The sequence below is a fragment of the Natrix helvetica genome (assembly GCF_964273705.1).
Source record: "Natrix helvetica genome assembly, chromosome: 4".
Taxonomy (NCBI): Eukaryota; Metazoa; Chordata; class Lepidosauria; order Squamata; family Natricidae; genus Natrix; species Natrix helvetica.
This window is the reverse complement of record NC_138550.1, coordinates 52857587-52880960: the sequence shown is the minus strand read 5'-3', so window position 1 is coordinate 52880960 and position 23374 is coordinate 52857587. Positions and strand designations below refer to the sequence as shown.

Genomic DNA, 23374 nt, shown 5'->3' with positions numbered 1-23374 from the left:
TGTTCTGTCAGGAAATTTCTCCTTAGTTCTAGATTGCTTCTCTCCTTGATTAGTTTCCATCTATTGCTTCTTATCTTGCCCTCAAGTGCTTTGGAGACTAGTTCCTCTTCTTTGTGGCAACCCCTGAGATATTGGAACTCTGCTACCATGTCATCCCTCGTCTTTTTTTCATTAAACTTTGCATTAATCTTAGTTATGCTTCACTATTTTTCTGTGCAAAACATATGCATTAATGAGTACAATGAATATTACATTGTGATAGTTTTTATGTGTACAAGTGATATGAGAACAGCTTTAATGTCCTTAAAAATGAAATTCTGAGATTTTGAAAGAGTTGTTCCCTGTCTAGAGATTAGACAGGATAAAAAAATAACACAATTAAATGTAAATTCCACTGATTTTTGAAGGACAGCCTTTTTTTTAGTGGACTACTTCCACTAAAAGGGGAAATAATATACTGTAGACTGCCATGGATATTCAATGCTATCATTCCAACTTGTTTTTAATTTGAAGGTTCTTAAGAACCCATTGTGATATGTTTGCATTGTGCAGGATGATTGAGGTCAATGGGTTTGGCATTACTGAAATAATCCATTGTCTGGCTTCATTTTGTATTAATTAATTGGAATCTGAACAACACAATAAGCCAAATATACATTTCAAGGTGTTGATCACCATCTTTAAAGTGCTCCATGGCACAGGACCTAGTTACCTGCGGGATCGCATCCTACCCCATACATCCCTGCGACCAATTCGCTCTCACAGGGAGGGACTCCTCCGGGTGCCGTCCACCAAGCAATCCCAGCGGGCGGCGCCCAGGAGTAGGGCCTTCTCTGTGATGGGCCCAACCCTCTGGAATGACCTCCCCGCCGATATTAGAACCACCACTGATCTCCGCTCCTTCCGCAAGAAACTCAAGACCCACCTGTTCCAATTAGCTGGCCTGGCCCATTCATAGTCCTATTCCTTAATCCTCCTGGCAGTTGTTTTAATTTTGGGGTAGATTTTGGGGTAGATTTTAATGTTGTTTCTAATTTTATTATTATTGTACAGTTTTATATTGCCTCCTCTATGTATATGTATGTATATGTGTTTTAACTTGACTGTACACCGCCCCGAGTCCCCTCGGGGAGAGGGAGTGGTTTATAAAGCTAAATAAAGTAAAGTAAAGTAAGTAAGCATACCCTTCTTATCATAATTAACCTGTTTAACATGGCGAATTGTTGCAGAAAATGACAGACTTAGATTTCTCAAGATCAGTGACGTGCGGTGAGGTTTATGACTGGTGAGGCACTGACACAGTGCTGGGTTTCAAATATTTTTAGACTTGTGGACTTCAACTTCCAGAATTCCACAGCCAGGCATGCTCAGTTCCAATTTAAAGTGACAGCATTTGTTTTTCTCCTTTGCTCCTTCTTTCTTTTTCTTTTTCTTTTTCTTCTCCTTCCCCTCCTTCCTCCCTATCTCCCTTCCTCCCCCTCTCTCAAACACACACACACACACACACACACACACACACAGAGACAGAAGTTGGATTGGACTATCTCTCCTACCCCTTCCCTCTCTCACTCACTCTCAAACAAACCCCCACACACACAAAAGTTGGATTGGATATCTTTTCCAGTGGCTTGAAAGCAGCTCCTCTGCCATCCCCCCCCCCCATTCCCCTGCTGCCTTTCCCAAACACCTCCACCATTGCAAATGCAGCCTGCTGTCTGGGTGGGAAATGCCTAGAACACAATAAAGCCCACCCACCACCTCCTGCTGGCAGGCTGGGGTGAGAGGAGAGGCAGAGAAGCCGGAGGGGAGCCTTCCAAAAGAAAGAGGCTGGGGGGGAAGTGTGTGTACTACAACATGGCTCTTTGCCTGGCTTCCTGCCTCCTCCTGTGGTCTCCTCAGTGCTCGCTTGTGCTCTCCCTCCCCAAGTGTAGTTTGATTGCAGGTGGAGCCACGTTGCCTTTTCAAACTTGTAATCAGTGAAGCTGGGCTAGATTTTTATATAGTTTTATCCAGCTGTGTGTGTGTGAGAGAGAAATGAATGGGGGCCTGGGGAGGAAGTCACTACACTTGGGGAGGGAGAGCACCAGTGAGGTTAAGCAGAGTTGATTGCAGGTGGAGCCACGTTGCCTTTTCAAACTTGTAATCAGTGAAGCTGGGCTAGATTTTTATATAGTTTTATCCAGCTGTGTGTGTGTGAGAGAGAAATGAATGGGGGCCTGGGAAGGAAGTCACTACACTTGGGGAGGGAGAGCACCAGTGAGGTTAAGCAGAGTCATCCACGGTGAGGCAGCAACTAGCTCAGCTTTTTCCTTTTACTTTTTTTTTTCATGATGAGAGTGGTGAGGCTGTGCCTCACCTGCCTCACCTGACTGCACGTCACTGCTCAAGATACAGGAAGAGTTTATTTGGCAGCCAGGTTCAGAAAGCTAGCCCATGGCTAGCATTGCAAGTTCTGAACAACCTTCATCATTGAAGCACGCATTCTTATACATTCTCAAAGGCAGCGTAACACGGAAACACTTAACTCATTTCTTATTGGTTATCTTGAGGAAAAAGCCTTATAAGGAGATGGGGGTCTTACTTCTCCTTTGTCTTGAGCCATAGGTACTGACTGCGTGTCTTTGTGCAAACTTTAATTGAACCTTGTGGTTTTGGACTTTTGACATAGGGACGTTGGCTGGAACATCTTGTGGTTAGAGGCTGATGACATTTCCCGGTCCCTTTAAGCAAGCTTCTAACTGTCCCTTTTATGCCACGGCTTCAGTCTTATATTTTAATTCATATTTTATTCTACTTTAATATGACTGCATGGTCCGCATAGTTTGATTAAGTGTCTGTGGGCGCAATCATTAAACAATACTCATTTGAGACTCAGATAGTATTTTGTTATTTTTCATGAATGCCTGATTGATTTTAGCTCCATTTGTTTTATCCCCCACTAGAGAAATTTCTTTTGTTTAATAGGGTAAGTGAAGAAAAATGCCATTTCCTTCCCTTTCCCTTTTTGCACGTACACACTCTTCATCTGCACCAGTCTCATAAAATCTAGTGCAAAGAACTGGGATTTTTTGCTGAAAACAGCAATGCTTCTCTGCAAGAAGAAAAACATGGCTAGTTTGAACTAGGTGGCATAAGTAATAGTAGCAAGTGGCTTCCCATCCATCTTAGGTTCCTAAAGCGACTCGAATCGTCAGCAATTTTACCAGTAGGGGGAGCTCTAGTATTGAAAAACATCCCCAGCCATTTTAAATGCTGCAAAATCCAAGCATGCACAGACATTAAGTTCTCAGTGGAAATAAGACTTAAAACAACTGATATTAAAAACCATGAACAAGATCCAGAGAATTGAATAGTCATGGCTATAACACAAGAACAGTAACATCTTCCTTTACACACATACACACAAATAATCACCTTTAAAAGTTAATTTTTGACACAAACATACGTATGTGCATTACTAATCTGAATTGTACTAGTTTTGCTAGTAAAAAAAATCCTCTATAGGGGTTTATGAAAGTTTACACAACCCCGGTACGTAGGAATATTTTTTCAAGTAAACACTAATAGACTCAATCATCATGACAGTATCAGCAAATTATGCATATTTTATACCGTTAGCATAGGTCTGACAGAGAACAGGTAAGAAAAAGCTGCTCTTACCACACAGGCATCCTAGAAAATGCAAGGATTTCATTTCAAAACTGCATGGCTGTTTTAGAAATGTACTCCTATTTCCAAGACAAAATCTAATGGCATGAAGCACCCAACCAGGAATGCAAAAAGGATGAATAAACCAGGTATGTGGTTTATTTAATTATTAATGGAGGCTTCCGACATTGGTCCTGGTTGTCATGGCAACTAGGGCTGCTGCTAGCTTCCAGAAAACATAAAAGAACAGCAAGTGCAAAGGCGCACATTCCATTTAGCCTTGCTGATTAGCCAGGCTGTCAAAAGGAAGGAAGGGAAATCAACAGTTAGAAGACAAGATCTACAAAGAGAAGAAGCATACTGCGAAACTGCTCACAAGCTGCAAATGTAAGTACTCTTTATATTCAAAAGCAAGTAGACATTGGCTATTTCAGAAAAAGAAAACCGTCTTGTGTTCAGAAATAAGCAGCTCCACCTCAGTAGCATTGCATCACAGTCAACCAGAAACGTCTGTTGTCAGGGAAATGTAATTCTGAATCTTAAGCTTTGTGCTGTTTTACTATGAAAAGATTTATGATGTCTTCAGAACGAGAAGAGGCTTCTTTCACATCTATATGCAGTCTTGTAAAATAAGTGGCAATCCAGAATTACTGCTGTAAGATGTATTGTATATACGATTGCTTAAGATGATTTATAGGAACAAAAATTAATCCCATCACCTCTCTCCTACAATTGCCACCCCAGAAAAACTTTTTGAAATGCTATGGGATATGGAGAAAGGCTGCTGGAGGAAGAGTAAATAGGAAACATTTTTTCCATTAACTTCCTTAGCAGTCTTCTACAGATTTAGCCAAAGAGAACTTTCCTCCATTCAGCTAAGATCAGTCATAGGCTGCTGGGTACCAAACTACAATTATCTAAGGTTCTAAGCCTGATTTGATGGGTCTTGTTTTATCCTCCAGGAATCTGCCATATCTTACCTCACCTTGTTTAGAAAATCCCAGCTTGTAGAAGCACGGGTGTAAAAGAGGATGCCCTAATAAAATAGTAGGATTGTGGTTTGTTTCACTTATACAGCTTCCAGCACTATGTAATATAGTCAAAGATGCTATTCTATGCAGTTATTTGGCTCTGAAATTACTGTAATTAAAATGAATATTTTATAACATTTTTGAAAAATTACTGAATTGATTGTAAAGACTAGAGTTTTTAAAGTATTTATCTAGAAGAAAGTCCCTTTGAACTCAGTAAGACGTATCATGGACTAATTTGGACTGCTTTCAACAACGTAACCTTTAAGTAGGGTTGTGCTATTATTTTTTCTGTCTACTTGATGGATTAAGATAATAAGTGTATGACCAAAATAAAGTTGGTACCCTGTTAAGTGGGCCCTGAGTACATGATAAAAAGCAGATATATTATGAATACATAGATCATTTTCTGTGGTGTGATTGAATCAACACAAGTATTACAACGAAACAAACTAAATTCTTAAGAATGACTGATACCATATTCCAGTTTTAAAACATTTTTAATGTTGCCTCTCTTAAATTACTTACAAACTGAATAAATAAATCATTCAAACAACATGAAAGAAAAAGCAAAGTAAAACTGAACTATATTCCACCCGACTGCAGAACAGAAGGAATTCCCAACCAGATTCAGAGTGCTGATTTTGACCTTTTCAAACTTTTTCCTATATGCCGCAGTGAAGGTATATTGATGAAAATGGATTATACCCATTTAAGCCACAACTACAAATACTTAGAGCTGGCAGATTTGGGAGGTGGGGGGAAACAGGGAGGGAGGTTTTGTTTGTCTGCAGATAAATGTCTTGACAAATTACTAAGGAGGCTCTGTTTCTTGCCCAGATTAATTTGGCCTACGCTACAAACATACATAGAACCCAAATGTAGGATTTCTTAGATGAAATTCCTATGAGAATAACTGCTATGCTAGCCAGAGTTCAATTCATGGAATATGCCAAAATTTAGGATTAAATTTGAATACAGTTGCTGTTTAATTAGGATATTAGATGAATGTATAAAATTATTGGGGATAAAAGATGCTGCTACATTTGGATAAATAATATTTAATATAACTAAATTGTGAAAATGGCAGTCCAATTGCAGTTTTTTTTCAACACCCAGAAACTCTGTACCTACTAATTTAAAATTTTATTTCACTAATCTACTGAAATGAATATGTAAGATTTATATTTGTTGGCATCAGCAATCAACCCTACACCAAGATTTTTAAAAACTTGTGCTATAAAAATATATTTTAAGGCCTATTGAAAGAAGCCTTGTTATGTATTGCACAGCAATATGCAATACTTTAGTTGCCACTTTTGCAATATGCCTTTCAGAGATTACAGTTTCCTCGCATTTTATATTAAATCTTTTAATATACCTAACTTGCTCAATCTCAGCTTAAAAATCTTCCAGTATCAGTACAAATATTTCGTGGGAGTGACAGGCTGCTATGATACCACATGCTTGGATAAAACAAACATTGGCAATTTGCAAGTTTGCAACAAACCCATTGGCATTTGCAAGTTTATTTAAAAGAAAACGAATTCCAGGAACTGAATATGAGGCCTGTTTTTTTTCCTATATACCTTATCTAATTTTAGAATGTTATTTTAAAATGTTTTTAAGCATAGTAACTCTACTATGTGAGTAAATTATGACTTAATCATATACTGTATATTGAAAAGCATAGCTATGATTGCATAATGTTTAAAAAAACAACGTTGTCACTATGATGTAGAGGTGGGCAATGGGGTACAGAAATGAAGAGTATACTTTTCAATTAATCAAAAGCACATTTTATTCTGCCCCTATGGGTCAGGGAGAAGTACTAGGGGTCAGTGTAGTTAAGAAGGCTGCGTGGGGAGGGTTGCAGGAATGTATGAGAGGTGCTGACTGGCTTGGGAACAACATGTACAGAATGCAAGTTGGGAAAGGTGCCATGTAGATCAGTGGTGGGTTGCTAATAGATTTACTACTGGTTTGCTTGTGCTCGCACGTGCATGCAACACTTCTGCACATGCGCAGAAGAGGCCAAGCGGGTGGGCGGAGCCTCCAGTCGCCGCCACTACCAGTTTGGCCAAACTGGGCCAAACTGGGAGCAACCCACCTCTGATGTAAATCATGAAAGGTACACAGAAGGGAAGGTGTGGATTGAGGAGGTGAGCAAGAGGTGCTGCACAGGCTGGGGAAAGCACAAGGGGCAGTGCAAGGAAGGGAGGCTGAATGGGATGGGTATGATGTTCTGTACATTTTGGACAAGGCACATGGAGGATAGCATGGATCAGGAAGAGTGTGTGGGAGTTCCTTACCCCCTGTTCCTCTGTTCCTTCCTTCCTTCTTCCTATTCTACCCTTTCCTTTCCTTTTCTCCCTTCTCATTGCCAGAAGGCAGATAAGTGGCTGCTGCTGGCTGGGAGGAAAAGTGAAGGATTGCACGAGTGGCTGAGAAATTGTCACAGAATGTTGAAAACCACATCGCTACAGCAACAGCCTGACAGCATTGAAGCAGCAGCAACCAAGCAGTAGTGAAATTGTTACAACTTGCTCAAATTTCATTCTCTCAGATATAATGAGTGCCAGCATTCTGTAACTTGGCCATGTCAGGTGAAGTAGGGCATCAGTAAAGATTCCTGAGGACACTTTGGGGCAAATAGTCACCAAATTGTGTTCCTTAATTTAGAATATTTGCTGTGTGAACAGAAAATGTAATATTTTTGGACACTACAAATGTAAACAGACAGTTTGTATACTTGCAGATTTAGAATATAAGTCCCCTTTCACAGAAGCCGGCTTGTAAATGAGCATTGTTTCCTCTAAGTATGGTACCTTGATCAGCATGAAGAGCAGAACATTCTTTCTTGAGTATAAAATTGGAAATACATGGGATGCTGCTTATTTGGAATGAGACAGAAACTGGTGACAGAAAGTCTCAATTTCCTTTTAAATTATCTATTCAAAGTGTACAAAAGAGCTGCAAAATCTGCCTGCAGAAACTATCTCATGAAAGCCATCATCCATAAGTGGAAGACTACTCTCTCTGAAAAATCATTGTAATGGGAATAAGTTCCAATTACTAGAAATTTGCCTGCAGAGAAAAAACACAGTTCCAAATATTTCAATCAAAAACTATAGTTCAGGGATATCACTGCTGTCTTAATTCAGTCACATATTTTTCAGTCACATAACTTTTCCAAGAATAGATGAAAATTATGGTAACCGAATGTTGCGACTGTTTTCCTTTAAAAAATGATTGGATGTATTACTTTTTTATTTTTTTAAAAAAATGCTGTGTAGATAATTGGTTATTTTTTTTCCTGGAAGGCTTTCTGTATTTTCTAATGCAACTGAAATGGGCTGGAGAATTCTACCAGTCACCAGCCTGTGAGGAAATCAGTGCAACTACCATACTGTATTGATGAAAAACTGATGCCTACAGCAGTGATGGGTTTCAATTTATTTTACTACTGGTTTGCTCGTGCATGCTCGCCCGCTCGTGTGAAGCTTCTGCGCATTCACAGAAGTGTCTGGGCGGATGGGCGGAGCCTCCCGCCACAGCTACTACCAGTTCGCCTGATCCTTGGCAAACTGACAGAAACCCACCTTTGACCTACAGTAGTGTTCACTGTCCCTTGTTCTGGGTCTGAAGTTATATTACGCAGACCCCTTGTAGATTATATCTTTATTACTGTATTTTTTTCTTCAACTGTTTTTAATGCATTATTTTTTCTTACATCCTGCCAGTCTGGAATGGAATAGCATAGAAATTTTAGTGATAATAAATAAGTAAATCAATCAATCAATCAATCAATCTTATTTGTTTTTCAGATCCGCTGAAGTGGCTGCATATAGCCCTGATGCTTATGTAAGACACATTTCACTATAAAAGAAAGTCTCTGAACATCTCTGAGCATTACCAGGCAAAAAGATATGCATCAAGCTGAACCTCAAGGAAAGTTCTGGAAAATGGGTTCCAGGCACATCTTTCATCTGATTATTACATTTAAGCCTGCAAGAGAGTTATGCTGAAATCTAAGAGGAAGGAATACAGGTCTGCATTAATACTTGGACATATCCAGCTTTTTTTATCCTTCCAATGACCTTATGAATTAGATCACTCTTTCCTCAAATTTACAAAAGAAGAAACGAAACTAGAAGACAGTCCCATTGGAAGCAAAAACCAGAAAATGGGGAAATTCCAATAAAGAAATAAGGATTTCAGCCTGGGTTTAATCCATTTCTGTGCTGTAAAGAGGGTGGAATATTTTCCCAGAACTAGTGATCCCAACTCTCAAACTTTGTTGTGCCCCCACATGTAAATGGATGTTGTAGAAATCTTTGGGGCAAAACCTGTTTTCTGAATGAAATGTCCCCTCCAGTGATTTAAGTAACTGAAGTTCCTAGAGCTAGCAGCTCCACAAGAATTATGTCTTTTTCAGCCCACAGGATTAACCTCTTTTGGATTGGTCTCTTAAGCTTCTGTGTAGACAGTTCTGTGTGCAGTGAAAAAAACAACACACTTATTTTTACCAAAGAAAATACAATTCGTAAGTGCATGTGTCCTGATAGTATTAATGACTGTGATTATAGCTTGGCAAATCTAATTTGTAACTGTAGGACTGTTTTGCCCTATACTGTAGACAAAACCTATTATAATAATTTGGTAATTTGGTTTACTGAAACTGATATGTTGAGAATCCTGTTAAATGTTACATCTGTACATAACCTAAAACTCTCACTCTGTGGCACTATTCCTTTGACAACAAAATATTTGACTATTTGGGGATTACAAAAATTACAGATAAGAAGTGAGAATAATGGCCAATTAAAACAACAAAGTTTAACAATCTCTACTAACTGTGACAATGGAGCCCAAGGCAAGTTGATGTCATACAAAGACAAAAACATGATTACTCATGTTGCTGTTTTAGACACATCTCTTTTCAGTGGAAGTGGCCCATTGAAAGCATACAGTGTAGAAAATATTTCTAACATTTCAGACAACTTTCCACATTTGGACAATTTTTTTTCTCCAAGTAACAAAAGTTGTATCATAACATTCATTTATTAACACACAAATCTTCTTGTGGCTTTGGCTGTTATTGGTAAAGGCCTGCTGAATGATAACATCCTGAACAGTAGTTCCCAATGTTGTGAGAATGCCCGAGTGACCCCCCCCCCTTGACCTTGAGGGAGGATCCGGGGATGTTGAGAACCCCAAGGAACATTGATCGGTGGGATCGATATCCTGGACCTAAGCCAACCCCATGTACTGTAGACAAGCGCCTGACAATCCCATTAAAAAGTGGGATAGAACAAAGGGAGAACAGGCCCCTGCAACAATTGAGAAAAGGGAACTACATGTTAAGAATACTGGAATTGGCTCAAAGCCCAATTAATCAGTCTGATCCTGCCCTAGGTCAAAAATGTTGGTTGTGCTTGTTTGCTGGCCCTTCATCTTACAATGCAGTTCCAGTTGAGCCAGATCTTTGGGGAAAGACCAGGGCTACAATAGTCCTTGAGAAAGGTGGTAGATGGAGAACCAAAGCAGCAGAAGCCAAGTTGCAAGGTGACTTTTATAATGCACTCAAAAGGCTGGGAATGAGCTGCCTCCCCATTATTGGTGTGGAAATCCTAGGGTCCCCTTCCTTGTGTGTCAAGCAGTATCAGGAACCTGGCATTCCTGTAGGGTCCCTGGCAGAAGAGCAATGTCCATCAGAAGTATATCTTGGCCCTCGAAAGACACTCATGGACGTAAAATTAACCTGCAGAATGTCTCCATCTGCGCACAACCTCTTCCAACAGGTCACCTTCTCACTTCCGCCCTCCCATTACTAGTAACCGTTGGGAGGGGAATTTGACTACTGGAAGATGCCCAAGACCATTTCAGCCACCCCAATTTCCAATTTGGCTCTCGATTCAATCCACCACAGGATTTTGTGTTCATTTTCTCCCAGGAAACACTAGTTCCCACTATCTTTTTGAAGGTCCAGCCCTCAGGGATAAGCGAAAGGACCCTAACCAAGAAGCTCCATTAAAAACACTTACTGGTATGTTCCTGGCAGGAACTTTACAGGCCTGGACTAATGAAAAGAACCTCCAAGCCCATGCCTTCTCCATGAACATAGGTGTGTGTGTGTGTGTAGGAGAAAATGGAGTCTTCTTCTTATGTAGGAAAAATGTATATTTATGCTTACCTAGCAATTGGACTGGAACATGCACCCTGGGGATTAGAGAAGGTGCCTTAACAGATTTAAGTTTGATATATGTTTTACTTAGTCTTTTTCTTCTTACTGCTATGTATCATTATTCTGAACTTATTGTATTATATGTTTGCATTGCTAATAAATACTGCTGAAATATCTTGCCTTTTCCTATGCCAAATGTTATAATAAGGCACTATAAGAGGCAAGACTCAATTGTAGCTAAAATAGAGTCTTGAAGGGGGGACTAAGGCAGGACATAAAGCAAGATTTGGACATAAGAGTTAACATGAAACGGGGTCAGACTAGAGGATTTCTTGGGGGCCCCATCTATCCCTTTTATCTCGTTATACATTTTCTAGTCTTGAAGAAGGAAACTTGAACTTAGGAAATTCAAATGTCGAACCGCAACACTTGTTGTAAGTAGGCCAAGTCAGTTGGAGGTCTCGCTTGCGAGTCAGACATAGAGCTTAACCACAAAAGCCAGAATGAAACTAGTGTTTCCTGCATGCTTCTCTGCCTAGAAATAAGGAACTTAGCCAATTGAAATGCTTTAATATTTCCGTGTTTTTGATGCTTTGAACACACTATAAGAATGTGTGTTTGGATTAGAACCCTGTTAGAAATTGCTATCTCTATCTGAACTATTTGGCCAAATAAACATTTTCTTCATCTGACAGTCTGAATCTCCTGATTTTCTGCAACATGAGAGCTTTATCTTTAATCAGATAGGACTATTCTTTATCTTCTTTTTTTCTGTTTTCTTTTGCTAGCATGCCAGGTGTAACTTAAAACAATGATTCATGGCCTTACCAGCATGCAATTAGAAATAGCAATGCACTTGATGTTGTTTCTCCTTATTGTCATCATACATATTCTTCTTTTATAATCATTAGTTTGCCATGATGTATGCATAAACCATGAATTAGAAACAAGTGGATATTTTTCTTAGGGATTCAGCAAATAATTACCATTCTCATTCCTTTTTGGGTATCAAAACAACATAATCATTTTTCCTGTACTCTTTCATCTTCTCACTCTCTAGCGTTGAGACAGCCAATTCAGATGCCTGGTTGGGACAATTGATTCAAAGCTAACTCCCTACCAAAAGTCCTGAAACACATAAAGTGTGTTATAAAATTTTAATATAACATATTGTTGCAGAGAGATGTCATTAAATCTGACATTACACCATCTGTATTACAAAATTGATATGTATGGCAACTGTTGCAGCAAAAACTTGATATACCAGATATGCCTGTGATTTAATGGACATTACTCAGTTAAATGAGAATGAAGTCAAAACCAAATTTTATCCATTCTAACAGAAGTCCATTAAGCCACGATTATAGTGTTGCACACTTTAATAAGGAGTGATTAATATGTAGCCTACTATATTTTATTCCCAGCACTTTGTAAAATCCCTTGCTGCTTGACCGGAAATGTATGTTATTTAGCATATTAAACCAAAGGATATTTTGAAAATCTATGTCGAGTTTTTTTTCTTCACCTTTCCTATTACCTACTCCTATTAGTATCGTTTGACTATCACTTGTTGGTTGTATATTCCGGGGAGAGGGGGCGGTCTAGAAATTTAATAAATTATTATTATTATTATCATTATCATTATCATTATTATTATTATTATTCCGATTTGTGATTGTATCTTACGATTTATGAGTTATCACTTTGTTGCTTGTATGTATCTGAAAGCTTATGCACCGGAGACAAATTTCTTGTGTGTCCAATCACATTTGGCCAATAAAGAATATTCTATTTTTCATTTCGCTATTAGTGTAAGACAATCGATCGGTCACAACGGCAACTTCGCTACCCTTCGGGCATTTCTATACACTGGTCATTTTCCCGCCCTTCCACATCCGTTGCCAAGGGACCATTCACGTCACAGGCCTTCCTCCCCTTTCCCCACCTACGTTATTTTCCCCCCCTCCCTCCCAAAATGGCCGACTTCTTCAATTACCATCCCGGCAGTGACTCTTGCCTCAATCTATGGTCTAACGAGGCGCTCTAGCCAACAGGGCGAACTCGACGGTAGAACCCTGTCTGATATTTCTTCCTCTGCCCATGGCAGCAAAGAGAAAAATAGTCAAAAGCGGCGGTGTACAGTAGAGGGCGCTATGATGACCTCTATGCTGTGACGCTGCTCTTGCTGCAGGAACAGGGAGGGAGCGAGGAGTGACTCGCGGCGTGCGCGCTCTCGGCGCCGTTGCGGTAGTTGGGTTTTTTTTTCCGCGCTTGTCTTTTCCTCCCCGATTCTTCTTCAAGCTTTCCCGCAGCGGCGACGGTTTAGTGGAAGAAGAATGTTCCGCAAGATACGGCGCGTGAATGTGCGGAAGCGGAACGAGTCCGAGGACGACGAAGAAGAGCGAGATGAAGCGTTACCGTCGCAGCCGCCGCCGCCGCCAGGAGGTGATGGGCCTGCGGCAGAGCCTGAGCTGCCAGCGCCTAAGCCGCCGTTGCTGCCTCTCCCGACCGGTTGCGTCCCTCTGGTGTCCGCCGCCGCCGCCGCCGCCGCCGCATCCTCCGGCGGAGGCTTCGCTTTCAGCAATCCTGAAGCGGTGGCCCGGGGAGGCCCCAATTTGCCGGCCCCGGAATTGCAGCCGCCGCAGCCCCCAATGGCGCTTCTCCCGCCGCCGCCGCCGCCGCAGCCTTCGCAGCAGCTGCCATTGGGAAACAACGGGCACGTGTCCGCTGTTTCTAAGCCGAAGGAGCGGAAAAAGGGAAAAGAACCGGGGGCCGTGCCTGGGGTGCCCCGCGGAGGCCGCAACCTGCTCAGCTTCCAGGACGAGGAAGAGGGTAAGCACGCATCGACCCGGCTCCTTTTCCTTTTTTTTCCTCCGGGGCCTAGGGCTTCGGTTTTTCTCTCCTTCGCCCTCCGCCCCGCATACGAGCGCTTGTGCTGGTCACATTTAAAGCTCGACGAACTCGTTATTCAGAGATGCAGGTAGCCCTCGACTTACAACATTTCATTCAGCGACTGTTCAAAGTTACAACGCCACTAAAAAAAAGGGGGATTTATGACCGTTTTCACATTTAACGACCATTACAGTGTCCTGATGGGCATATGGTCAAATTCAAACACTTGGCGGTTGACTCATATTTGTGATGGTCTCAGCATCCCAGGGACCTTTTGTGACCTTCTGAAAAGCAACTAAACCAAGTTACTAAATTAACGACTGCAATGATTCACTTAATAACTGTGGCAAGAAATGTGGTAAAATAGGGCAAAACTCACTTAACAAATGTCTCACTGAACAATAAAAATGTTGGTCTCAGTTGTGGTCGAGGACTACCTGTATTAGATTCTCCAAACACGCCACATCAAGCCTGACTTTTTCCTTATACTTATTTGAAACTTGGTATTTTTCCCAAACTAAGTTTCTTCTACTTGGAAGCATTCCCATTTAGAAAACGGCGCAATTTGTATCAAGCTTGGAAATGTTTGTTTTATAGACTTTCTCCCGGACTAGGAATTAGGCAGCCTGTTAACGGGATTCTGAGAGTTGGTTCACACATCTTACTTGTCAAATTTGAAAAACACTGATCTACATACAGTATATGGATCTTCCTTCCTCAGGCAAGTGCCTACTAAAACATATTTGGCTGTAGTTCACATAGCTCCCAAATAATATGTTCTCTATAGGGAGACACAGTTCAAAGTGTTTAGAATTGTAAGGCATGGGGGGGGGGGAACTCTGTCATTATGTATATGTTTAGCAAAATTTGGGATTTATTACCCCTCAAATGTATGAGAATTGTTTTATAGGTGTGTGGAAAAGAGGTGCTTGAGTTCCCAATATATCCTGGTTAAATATTGCTGTTATAAATGAAAGGTCAGCTGTGGGACTGGAAGGAGGATAAGAATCATACATTATGTTCTCAAAGAAGAGACTGAAAGTTATCACAAATGTTTGAGATGTTTTGGATTTCCGGGGAAATTGAAAAGAGCTTCACTGTGACAACTACAGCAAAATAAAGAACTGGCCAGTAGACCAGCTCTTTGTAATTTTTTTTAAGACAAGGAGAAAACTTGAGATTGCCCACCAGTGCTACATATAGTTGCTTCTTGTGAGGAAACCACAAGACAGCATTCTCAGGTGGATTTAAAAGTCTGGGAAATGAAGGAATGGCCATCTTTCTCAATTCACACTTGATGCCCTCAAAAGGACATTGGCTTCCTTTTCTATTTGTTTTCAGAAATTGTTTTTTAGCTATTAGGAACTATTGGGTCCACAAGTTGGAAAATAGTGTGTTTCCTTCAATCCTTAGCAAAAGAACTTTTACATACAGGTTTAAGGACTTAAATATATATATATTTGGAATAAACAGCCAAAGAGTGATTAAAGCTTTGATTTTAGAAAATTAAAAGGTAAGTTACAGATAGATTTTAAATAAGTTTTTGGGATCACAAAAATCCTTCCTGTGGAAAAGTGCTTTTATTTTGAATTCTTTAAAAAAACATGATAGAACGAGACTTTAAAGGTGGGATAGTAGAGGCAACCAGAAGGAACAAAATATTACAATTAAAGCAGAAAAATGTTTACATTTGATTTACTGACACAATGATAGAATGTTCACATATAGTTGGATGGCGAACCTATGGCATGTGTACCACAGGTGGCACGCGGAGCCAATTGTTAGGGCACGCGAGGCGTTGCCCTGTCAGCTCCAGTTCCCTGAAGCCTCCGGAGCACAAAAAACCGGCCCTACGAGCAAACTGGAAGTTCGGGAACGGACTTCTGGTATGCTCATAGGGGCGGTTTTCACCCTCTGGAGCCTTCAGGAGGCTTCTGGCTTGACCGTAGTGCCGTTTTTGCCTTCAGGAGGCTTCCGATAGCTTCCAAGTGATTTCCAGTTTGGCCACAGGCTGTTTTTCATCCTCCAGAGCCTTCAGGGAAGCCTCCTGAAAGCTTCGGAGGGCGAAAAACAGCCCTACGAGCAAACTGGAAGTCTATTCCTGAAGTTCTAGTTTGCCCAGAGGGCTCATCTTTTGTGCTCTGGAGGCTTCAGGGAAGTCCTGAAGTCCCCAGAGGGCCTGTTGGGGGGAGGTGGGAAAGGCTGTTTTCATCCTCCCCAGGCTCCTAAAAAACCTCTGGGGCCTGGGGAGGGTGAAAAAAGCACGGTAAAAGCGAGGGGAGCACTGGTTGCGCACAGGGGGGAAGCACGCACATGCGCACTGGGTCGTACACATAGCATTATAGGTGTGGCACGCCTGTGCATGACCACCCCCGCGCTCCCCCCACTTTTGGCATGCGAGCCCAAAAAGGTTCACTATCACTGACCTATAGGAACAGTGAGGGAAAGTTTTGGCAACACAGAGCTTTCTCGGAGAGAAGCCTAAAATATGAGTCCTGCAATCCTGAATTGGATGGAGGAGAGGGAAAGAGGTTCGGGGTAACCACACCCTAGAATCTCTCAGAATATATATTTTGGGTTAGATGGTTGTAGTTTGACAAGGCAGTTTAGTTTGGCAAATTGTATTAGGTGTATGCAAATAAAGGATTGCACTTGATCGGATTTTGCTGTATTGTCTCAGGGCTGATGAATACAAAATGAAGCAAAATATTTTAACATTGGACATATTGAAGGATATTTTTGAACAGCAGATCCAGAAGTTACCTACCTTTAATAGACAGAATGTTTTAAGATGTAGTGAAGGAGTAACAAGTTGTAGCTGACAAGATTGAGACTTGTCTGAAAGTGGATTTAAAAATAACAGGCTGCAAGAATGCTACCGAAAAAAGATGTTACATTGGACATACAAAAGAAACCCCCTTATGTCTTAATAATTAAAAAAATAAACAAAAATAAACCAAGAGAGAGACCTTGGTCATTTTCCTATATTGGATTCACAAAAGAGGCTTATTAAGCTTCAAAGAATTTTGTGTGAAGAGATAAATAAAAAAAGGAAAAGAAATCAAGTTCTAAGCCATTATTTGAAGGGACTACGGATCAAGATTTTTAAAAGGAATATAAAGTTGGCTTATTTGATCAGCTTAAAGTAGATATGTTGTTATTTCTGGTAATCCTCAATGGATTTATTGTCTTGGCTTATGTACTTCTCATGTTTCTTGGCTTTGCTCAATAAAGTTCTGTTAGATCTGATGTTTCCGTGTTACCTGTCAGTGAACTGATATATCCTGAAAAGTGTGTTCTCTACATTCCTTAATCTCTTTTGGTTAGGCAAGTAGGAGCTGAACAACTAACCTTTTTTGATACCTCACTGATGTGGGATCCATTTTAAGAATCCTATTTCTGTATTGTAAAGAATATCCAAAATAATCATTTAAGTACTACATTTTAAAAACTATATAATTTTGGGTGGGTTGTACTAAGCAACAAGAGTCAAAGCAATTGTTAGAGTTGTGAAGATGATTTTCCAGATATTATTTTATAGCTGTATAAGTACTGTCTAATTTTATTATTCACCTATTGACTAGCAATCTCGGGAGAATTCTTTTTCCTCAACACCTTATTTCTCCTTACCTCTACCTCTTATGCTTTGCCGTATTTATATCTCATCTCAGTAGCTATACTGGGTGAGAGACTACCAAGAGCAGCTTAAAGTCTCTAGTAATTTATAACCTAAAGCAGTTTAAGATAAAATGATTTAAGGCAAGGAAGTACCTTGAGTTTAGCAAATGAGAGTAGCTAATGAATCCATGTTTTTAAGAATTACACAAATATAAATAAGCAAGTTTATTCTTTCCATAAAATGGATTAATTAGTTTAGAAATTTCTTTGGCTTCACACATCTCTGAATTTGTTAAGGAAGAAAAGTGTATCCAGTGTATCTCTCATACGATGGCTAGAAGGGCTCCTTGTTTTCCAAGTAAAATAGGAGGTTATCTTTTCTGGGCTGAAAGAATAAAAATGTGATTTTTCCTAACATCTTTCTACATTAGAATAAAGGCACTGCCTTTTTGCTGCACATGAGATGGATAGGGAATAGTTGCATTCTGCACACAGCCGAGTGAGAATAAATAGTGCATATATGTGATATTTGTTCTTCTGGAAATGGAACAGCTTGGAAAAGCATTGAGAGTTTCGTTTCCTACTTAATCATGCCCAATCTCTAACCAGACCATATTGTTTTGGGATAATTTGATGTTTTGAAATAAAGCTTTCAAATTGAAAGTGGTCTATTGTGTCCTAAGGATAGTCTGGCCCTGAAACAGAATGTTTTGCATAGAATATGTCTGAAACACCTCAGTGGTTTAGCGTATTTCTTCTGAAAAATGCCAGTCTGTTTTAGAACTCTCTTGAATGTTCTGTACCTAAATCAATGAATTTTCCATATCCCTAGTGAAAGGTTTGGCAATTCACTTGAAACCCTGTCTGGAGAAATCTGACAGTCTGCATTCGGCCCGAGTCAGGATTTCTTCATTCTTGCATTAGTTGTTGTGGCTTCAGAATTTCTGTTTGTTAAAATTATTAGTAGTTATTCTGCTTCAAACTTCAGAATTAAATTTTAACAATTTTAATGTGTTTTTTTCTCAAAGAAACTGAAGTTTTTAAAGTGAAGAAATCAAGTTACAGCAAAAAGATAGTAAAGCTGCTTAAGAAAGAATACAAAGAAGATCTTGAAAAATCAAAGACAAAACCAGAAACAAATTCTTCAGCAGATGGTAATCTAATTTATATATTTTAAAAATAGTTATATTTCTCCATTAAAGATTATATCTATTTCAATCTATTGGATTTAAGAGCCTAATACAAACACTTTCAATGCACATTTAAGCATACTTTAAAAATGTAACATTTGGACTGTTCTGAATAGAAAATAAGCAGCATTTTAGAAACAGTCGCTTTTCATTTGATTTATATAGACCCATTTTGCAAAACATTACGCTCGCTCCCCCCCCCTCTGTCTGTCTCTCTCTATATATGGGGTGGGGGAGTGTACACACACCCCTGCTAAATATTTTGAGTATATTTTCTCAAAGATGCACAAAATTAGTGTACAAAAATTCACTTTTTAACTGTCCATATTAGAAAGTTGCATGAGGCAAAAAATATATATTTTGCTTTCTGCTTAGAACTTTCTTAATTGACTGTTCTCAGCAATTCCGCAAAACTGCAATGTTCTGGTATTCTTACCATTGGAAACAATAGTAATTTAGTATTAATTTTTTGCTCCTTTCCTTCTTGACTTCAATGCTGCAAGAATAACTGGGCTGATAATCGATATTCAGTGATAAGAGCCAATGAGCTTGCAGAAAAGCTAATCACATCATTTTTAAAAATTACTCCCAAGATAGAATTGTAACAGATTGAAATGCAGTCTTATTTATTTATTGTATTTTTAGTTTGGCAAATAACCATAGTTCTCTGACAGCATACAAATCTGAAAAAAAATATTTTTGCATTTTTGTTACCTGAACTTGTTTCTTTTTCTAGCTTTCTAAATCATGAAGTACCGTATTTTTGGAGTCTAAGATGCACTAGACTATAAGACTCACCAAGGTTTTGGAGAGACAAATTTTTTAAAAAAGTTTTTGCACTCTGCAAACCTCCCAAAAACAGGCCGTTTTTGTGAAAATGGCCCGTTTTCCCCCCAAAAAAGGGCATGAATACCCTTTAGGAGGCTTGTAGAGTGCTCCTGGGGGGTGGGCCCCCCAAAAACGAGCAAAAAATTTTGTCAAAAAAAGGACAGGGATAGCCTTTAGGAAGCTTATAGAGTGCTCCTGTGCGTGGGGGAGGAGTACAAGTGGTGTTTTTTGCTCATTTCTGCCCTCCCCAGCTCCCAGGAGCTTCCTGAAAGCTTCCTAGAGGCTATGCACGGCCATTTTGGTGAAGGGGCGGAGTTCCAGGAGGCAAAAAATGCTGTATTCAGTGTATAAGACGCACCCAGATTTTCAGCCTCTTTTTTGAGGGAAAAAGGTGAGTCTTATACTCCAAAAAATACGGTAGGTTCTGCATTGAGGACAGAACATTTAACATTCTTTTTTTTTTTTTGCTGTTTTTATGGAGATTTAATAGGAGTTCTCTTTAATAGGAGAAAATCAGAAACTCCTTGATTTTGTAAATTTTAGAGGCGAAAAGTAGCAATTGGGAGAACTGCTCGTCTCTTCAAGTTATTATTTCGATTTTCCCCACCCTGAGTTTGTTCTCTTGTGTTCTTGTTCTCTATTCACCTTAGGATGCCATATATAGGTATTCGTTGTCTCATGGGACTTTGATCTTTACAAGACAGGAAAGACAGGAATATGTTCACAGTGTACTGGCAGTATTTTTTTAAGAATGATATTACTGCTTTAAAAAGACAACAAATAAAATTTAAAATACCCAAATACAGAAAAAACATATTTTAAACATTTAAAATAAAGTTTTACAATTTTTAAAACTATTACAGTTCGATGTTTAAATTGTTTTAACAAAATAGGCATTGACCACATGGGATCATAGTGTCTGGTGTTTTTTTTTCCCATTGCATCAGTAAAGAGCCAATTCAAGTGCTAAATGCACACATTTCTTTAAACCAATCTTTGAAATTTGGTGCCTTTCTGAGAACATGTATTTTTGTTGTAATCCAGGGGTGTCCAAACTTGGGAACTTTTAAGACTTGTGGACTTCAACTCCCAGAATTCCCCAGCCAGCGATGGGAGTTGAAGTCCACAAGTCTTAAAGTTCCCAAGTTTGGACACCCCTGTTGTGATCCAATCACAATAGAGCCATTGTTCACCATTTGATACATTTCAAATTTTAGGAGTTTCATTCAATTTAATGACATCTTGAAATATTAGTTCCTTTGATAAATCCTTATTAAGAATACTAAGGAAGTATCATCCAAGAAGATATGCCTAATTTATATGTGGCAACATGCCTTCAAATATCTGTGTAAACAGCAACTATACAGTATTTTTCACCATTGGAATAGATTTGAGGCTAAATACGATAAACTATATTTTTTGTAATCCTGATAATATAGCATTATTTTAAATAATAATATACTATTATGAAGGGATAGCAATAGAAAAGGTAAACAATATCATACCATCAACTGCAGTATCATTATTTGCAGTGATTCTAGCGTTTCCCCCCTATTTTTAATGTATATAATTTGAAAATAGCAGGCATACCCATTCACAAAATAAAATTGCTTATGGATTGGATCCATGTTCTGTTGCGCATTGGAAATCTCCCATTTGCTGTCCTCAACTTAGATGGTTGGCAAATAAATAAATTATAAAAGAGAGAACACTTTGAATAAATTATAAAGCAGACTGTATTGCCTCATAATTGTGCACAGGCATTTCCCTCAGTCAAAGATATTTCTACTAATTAATTCCTGTTGCATCACATTCTGCCGAAATCAACTGGATCTCTTGACCAAACTTTTCTGTAGCAGACAATAGGGCAGAGGTCCTGATTCTACAATAGAGAATAGGTGAAATCTTTGGTTATCTTGGCGCATGCAGGCCCAAACAAATTTGCAGAAGAATTGAAATACTTCATGTTTGACAATTATTTCACTTCTGGGAAAATATATTCTAGGTGAACATGTATATGCAATGTATGATGTTTTAATGAATTCAATTTAATGCTTCACTGTAATGAAGTGAAATATCTAAATACATTATGTGTAAATAACTTTTCCATAAGGAGATTTGAAGTACTGAATAGATTTGTTTCATAGATGAACAAACTGCAGACAAACTAGTACTGTTTAAAGATCCAGTTCAGGAAGATGGGGCTACAAATAGTGAACAAGGAGAAGAAGAAATGGAAGTTGAAAGTGAGAAGGAAGACGAAAAAAACAAAGCTGCAGGAGCATTTTCCAGTGCTTTGTCATCTCTAAATGTTCTTCGTCCAGGTTAGCACATTTTCCTTCATATTTTTCAGGAGTTGAATAATTCTTCCTTGCTTGATTGGTAAAAATAATGTAAATCAATACAGACTACGGTAATAGTGTATTGTTAGAAGAGATACTTGTTTTCAGAAAAGAAGTGTTTCTAGTTCTGTTGGTATGTTTTTCTGTAGTTTTGTCCATTTTTTAATAATTTAAAAAGCTAAATATTTTATTTCTTATTTTGAATATATTTAGTTGTAATTCTGTACCAAACAAATTATTCCCAAAAGGCACAATGTGGTGAGTCACAAGGCAGCCAACATTGTCAAGTTCTAGCTTGTGTGCTGCATACCAGGACAAAATGTTCATGTCAAAATCTGTTAAATACCAACTGATCAGTTTTGAAGCTGTTGAGTACCAAAGTACCACTGTACATTTATTTGACTGCTTGTCTCTTATTTCTACTTTCATATCCTATCAAAAGTCACCTTTTCTGGACAAATTCATCTTTTATGTTGTGTATAATTTTGTACATTTTTGTTTCTATTCAAGGTGTTCAAAATTATTTTCTTAAATCTTTTGTTTGATATTAAATTTTCTATTTTATGGTCTGATAATATGTTATCTTTTTTATGACTGTTTAATCTGCAATATTCAAATAACTTTAGATCTTTATATATCCACAGAGTTGCAAGTAGTGGATTAGTTCTCTATTGAAAGAGAATGAGGGAATGGCTGCTGAGGCAGAAAGCAATGGAAGAGGACAAGCTGACTGGCATTTGATGCCAGTCATGTTGATAGAAAAGTTATAGTGTCTTGCCTATTTTTCTGATGCAGATTTTCAGTTAGAGTTGCAGTGTAACAAGTAGACCCTTTATCAAATGTAACTACCAACTTTAAAAACCTAACTCTTTTTCCCCCTCAGGAGAAATTCCAGATGCTGCTTTTATTCATGCTGCTAGGAAAAAGCGCCAAATGGCTCGTGAACATGGTGACTTTCTTCCCCTTGACACTGATCCTGGTAAAGGGCGTCTTGTGAGAGAAGATGAAAATGATGCCAGTGATGATGAGGATGATGATGAGAAACGAAGAATCGTTTTTTCAGTGAAGGAGAAGTCCCAAAGGCAAAAGATTGCAGAAGAAATAGGTAAGTTTTTAAGAAGAGAAAAAAAGATAAATAACATTACATTTCAAATATTTGCTATGACTAAGTAAAACGTTGTAAAAAATCAAATATGCTAACTCATACAGGTAGACAGAGGAAACATTCTACATTCTTACCTTTCTCAGCTACTTTGCAAAAGCCTTAATTTATTTCTGAATGGGTTATTTCATACCTGGCGGTTTGATCAGGCTGGGTCACCAAAAATTGATTGAAATTTCCAATCTGACTTAGCAGCAGATCATATTTGACAGTACATCTGAATCAAAAAATTCAAGGAGATCTAGATTTTGGTCTTCTGTTTTCTAATCATGGTTTGTTATATGGCTTCCTCCTGCACTGTTCACCTGCACTGTTCACGATGAAGTTAGATCCAAATATGCAAATAATCAGTAACTAGGATGGGATTGTAGACCTCTCTCCAAGAACTGGCCAATTAGGGAAGTTTTAAACTTTTCCCTTGCACAGTTACTCCTCCATGAATTTGTATGGTAGATCTTAGAAGATACTAGTGGTAA

The 23374-nt window shown here is 38.9% G+C and overlaps 2 protein-coding genes across 3 annotated transcripts in view; both read left to right on the top strand.

Moving 5' to 3' along the window:
• The first annotated feature begins 3910 nt into the window (after positions 1-3910).
• Positions 3911-12390, top strand: EPCIP (exosomal polycystin 1 interacting protein). 2 transcript variants are annotated; one of them, XM_081952843.1, is made up of 2 exons: positions 3911-4035; positions 8507-12390. In XM_081952843.1, exon 2 carries the CDS (start codon positions 9105-9107, stop codon positions 9747-9749), a length of 645 nt encoding a protein of 214 aa, XP_081808969.1. In that variant the 5' UTR covers positions 3911-4035; positions 8507-9104; the 3' UTR covers positions 9750-12390. The 2 variants fall into 2 exon arrangements, 1 of the variants encoding a protein (XP_081808969.1); XR_014175360.1 differs by lacking the exon at positions 8507-12390 and adding an exon at positions 8003-8124 and having other exon boundaries at positions 3916-4035.
• A 454-nt stretch (positions 12391-12844) lies between these two features.
• Positions 12845-23374, top strand: part of PAXBP1 (PAX3 and PAX7 binding protein 1) — a 31922-nt gene continuing 21392 nt past the window's right edge. Inside the window, exons 1-4 of the mRNA XM_081950387.1 lie at positions 12845-13698; positions 18405-18530; positions 21542-21718; positions 22620-22841. Of these exons, the coding sequence (XP_081806513.1) occupies positions 13203-13698; positions 18405-18530; positions 21542-21718; positions 22620-22841 (1021 nt within the window). The 5' untranslated portion in view covers positions 12845-13202. The remainder of the gene's footprint in view (positions 13699-18404; positions 18531-21541; positions 21719-22619; positions 22842-23374) is intronic.

Bases quoted from the DNA above. Each gene is read 5' to 3' on its own strand.
- EPCIP (XM_081952843.1), top strand. From the start codon at position 9,105: ATGTCTTTTTCAGCCCACAGGATTAACCTCTTTTGGATTGGTCTCTTA.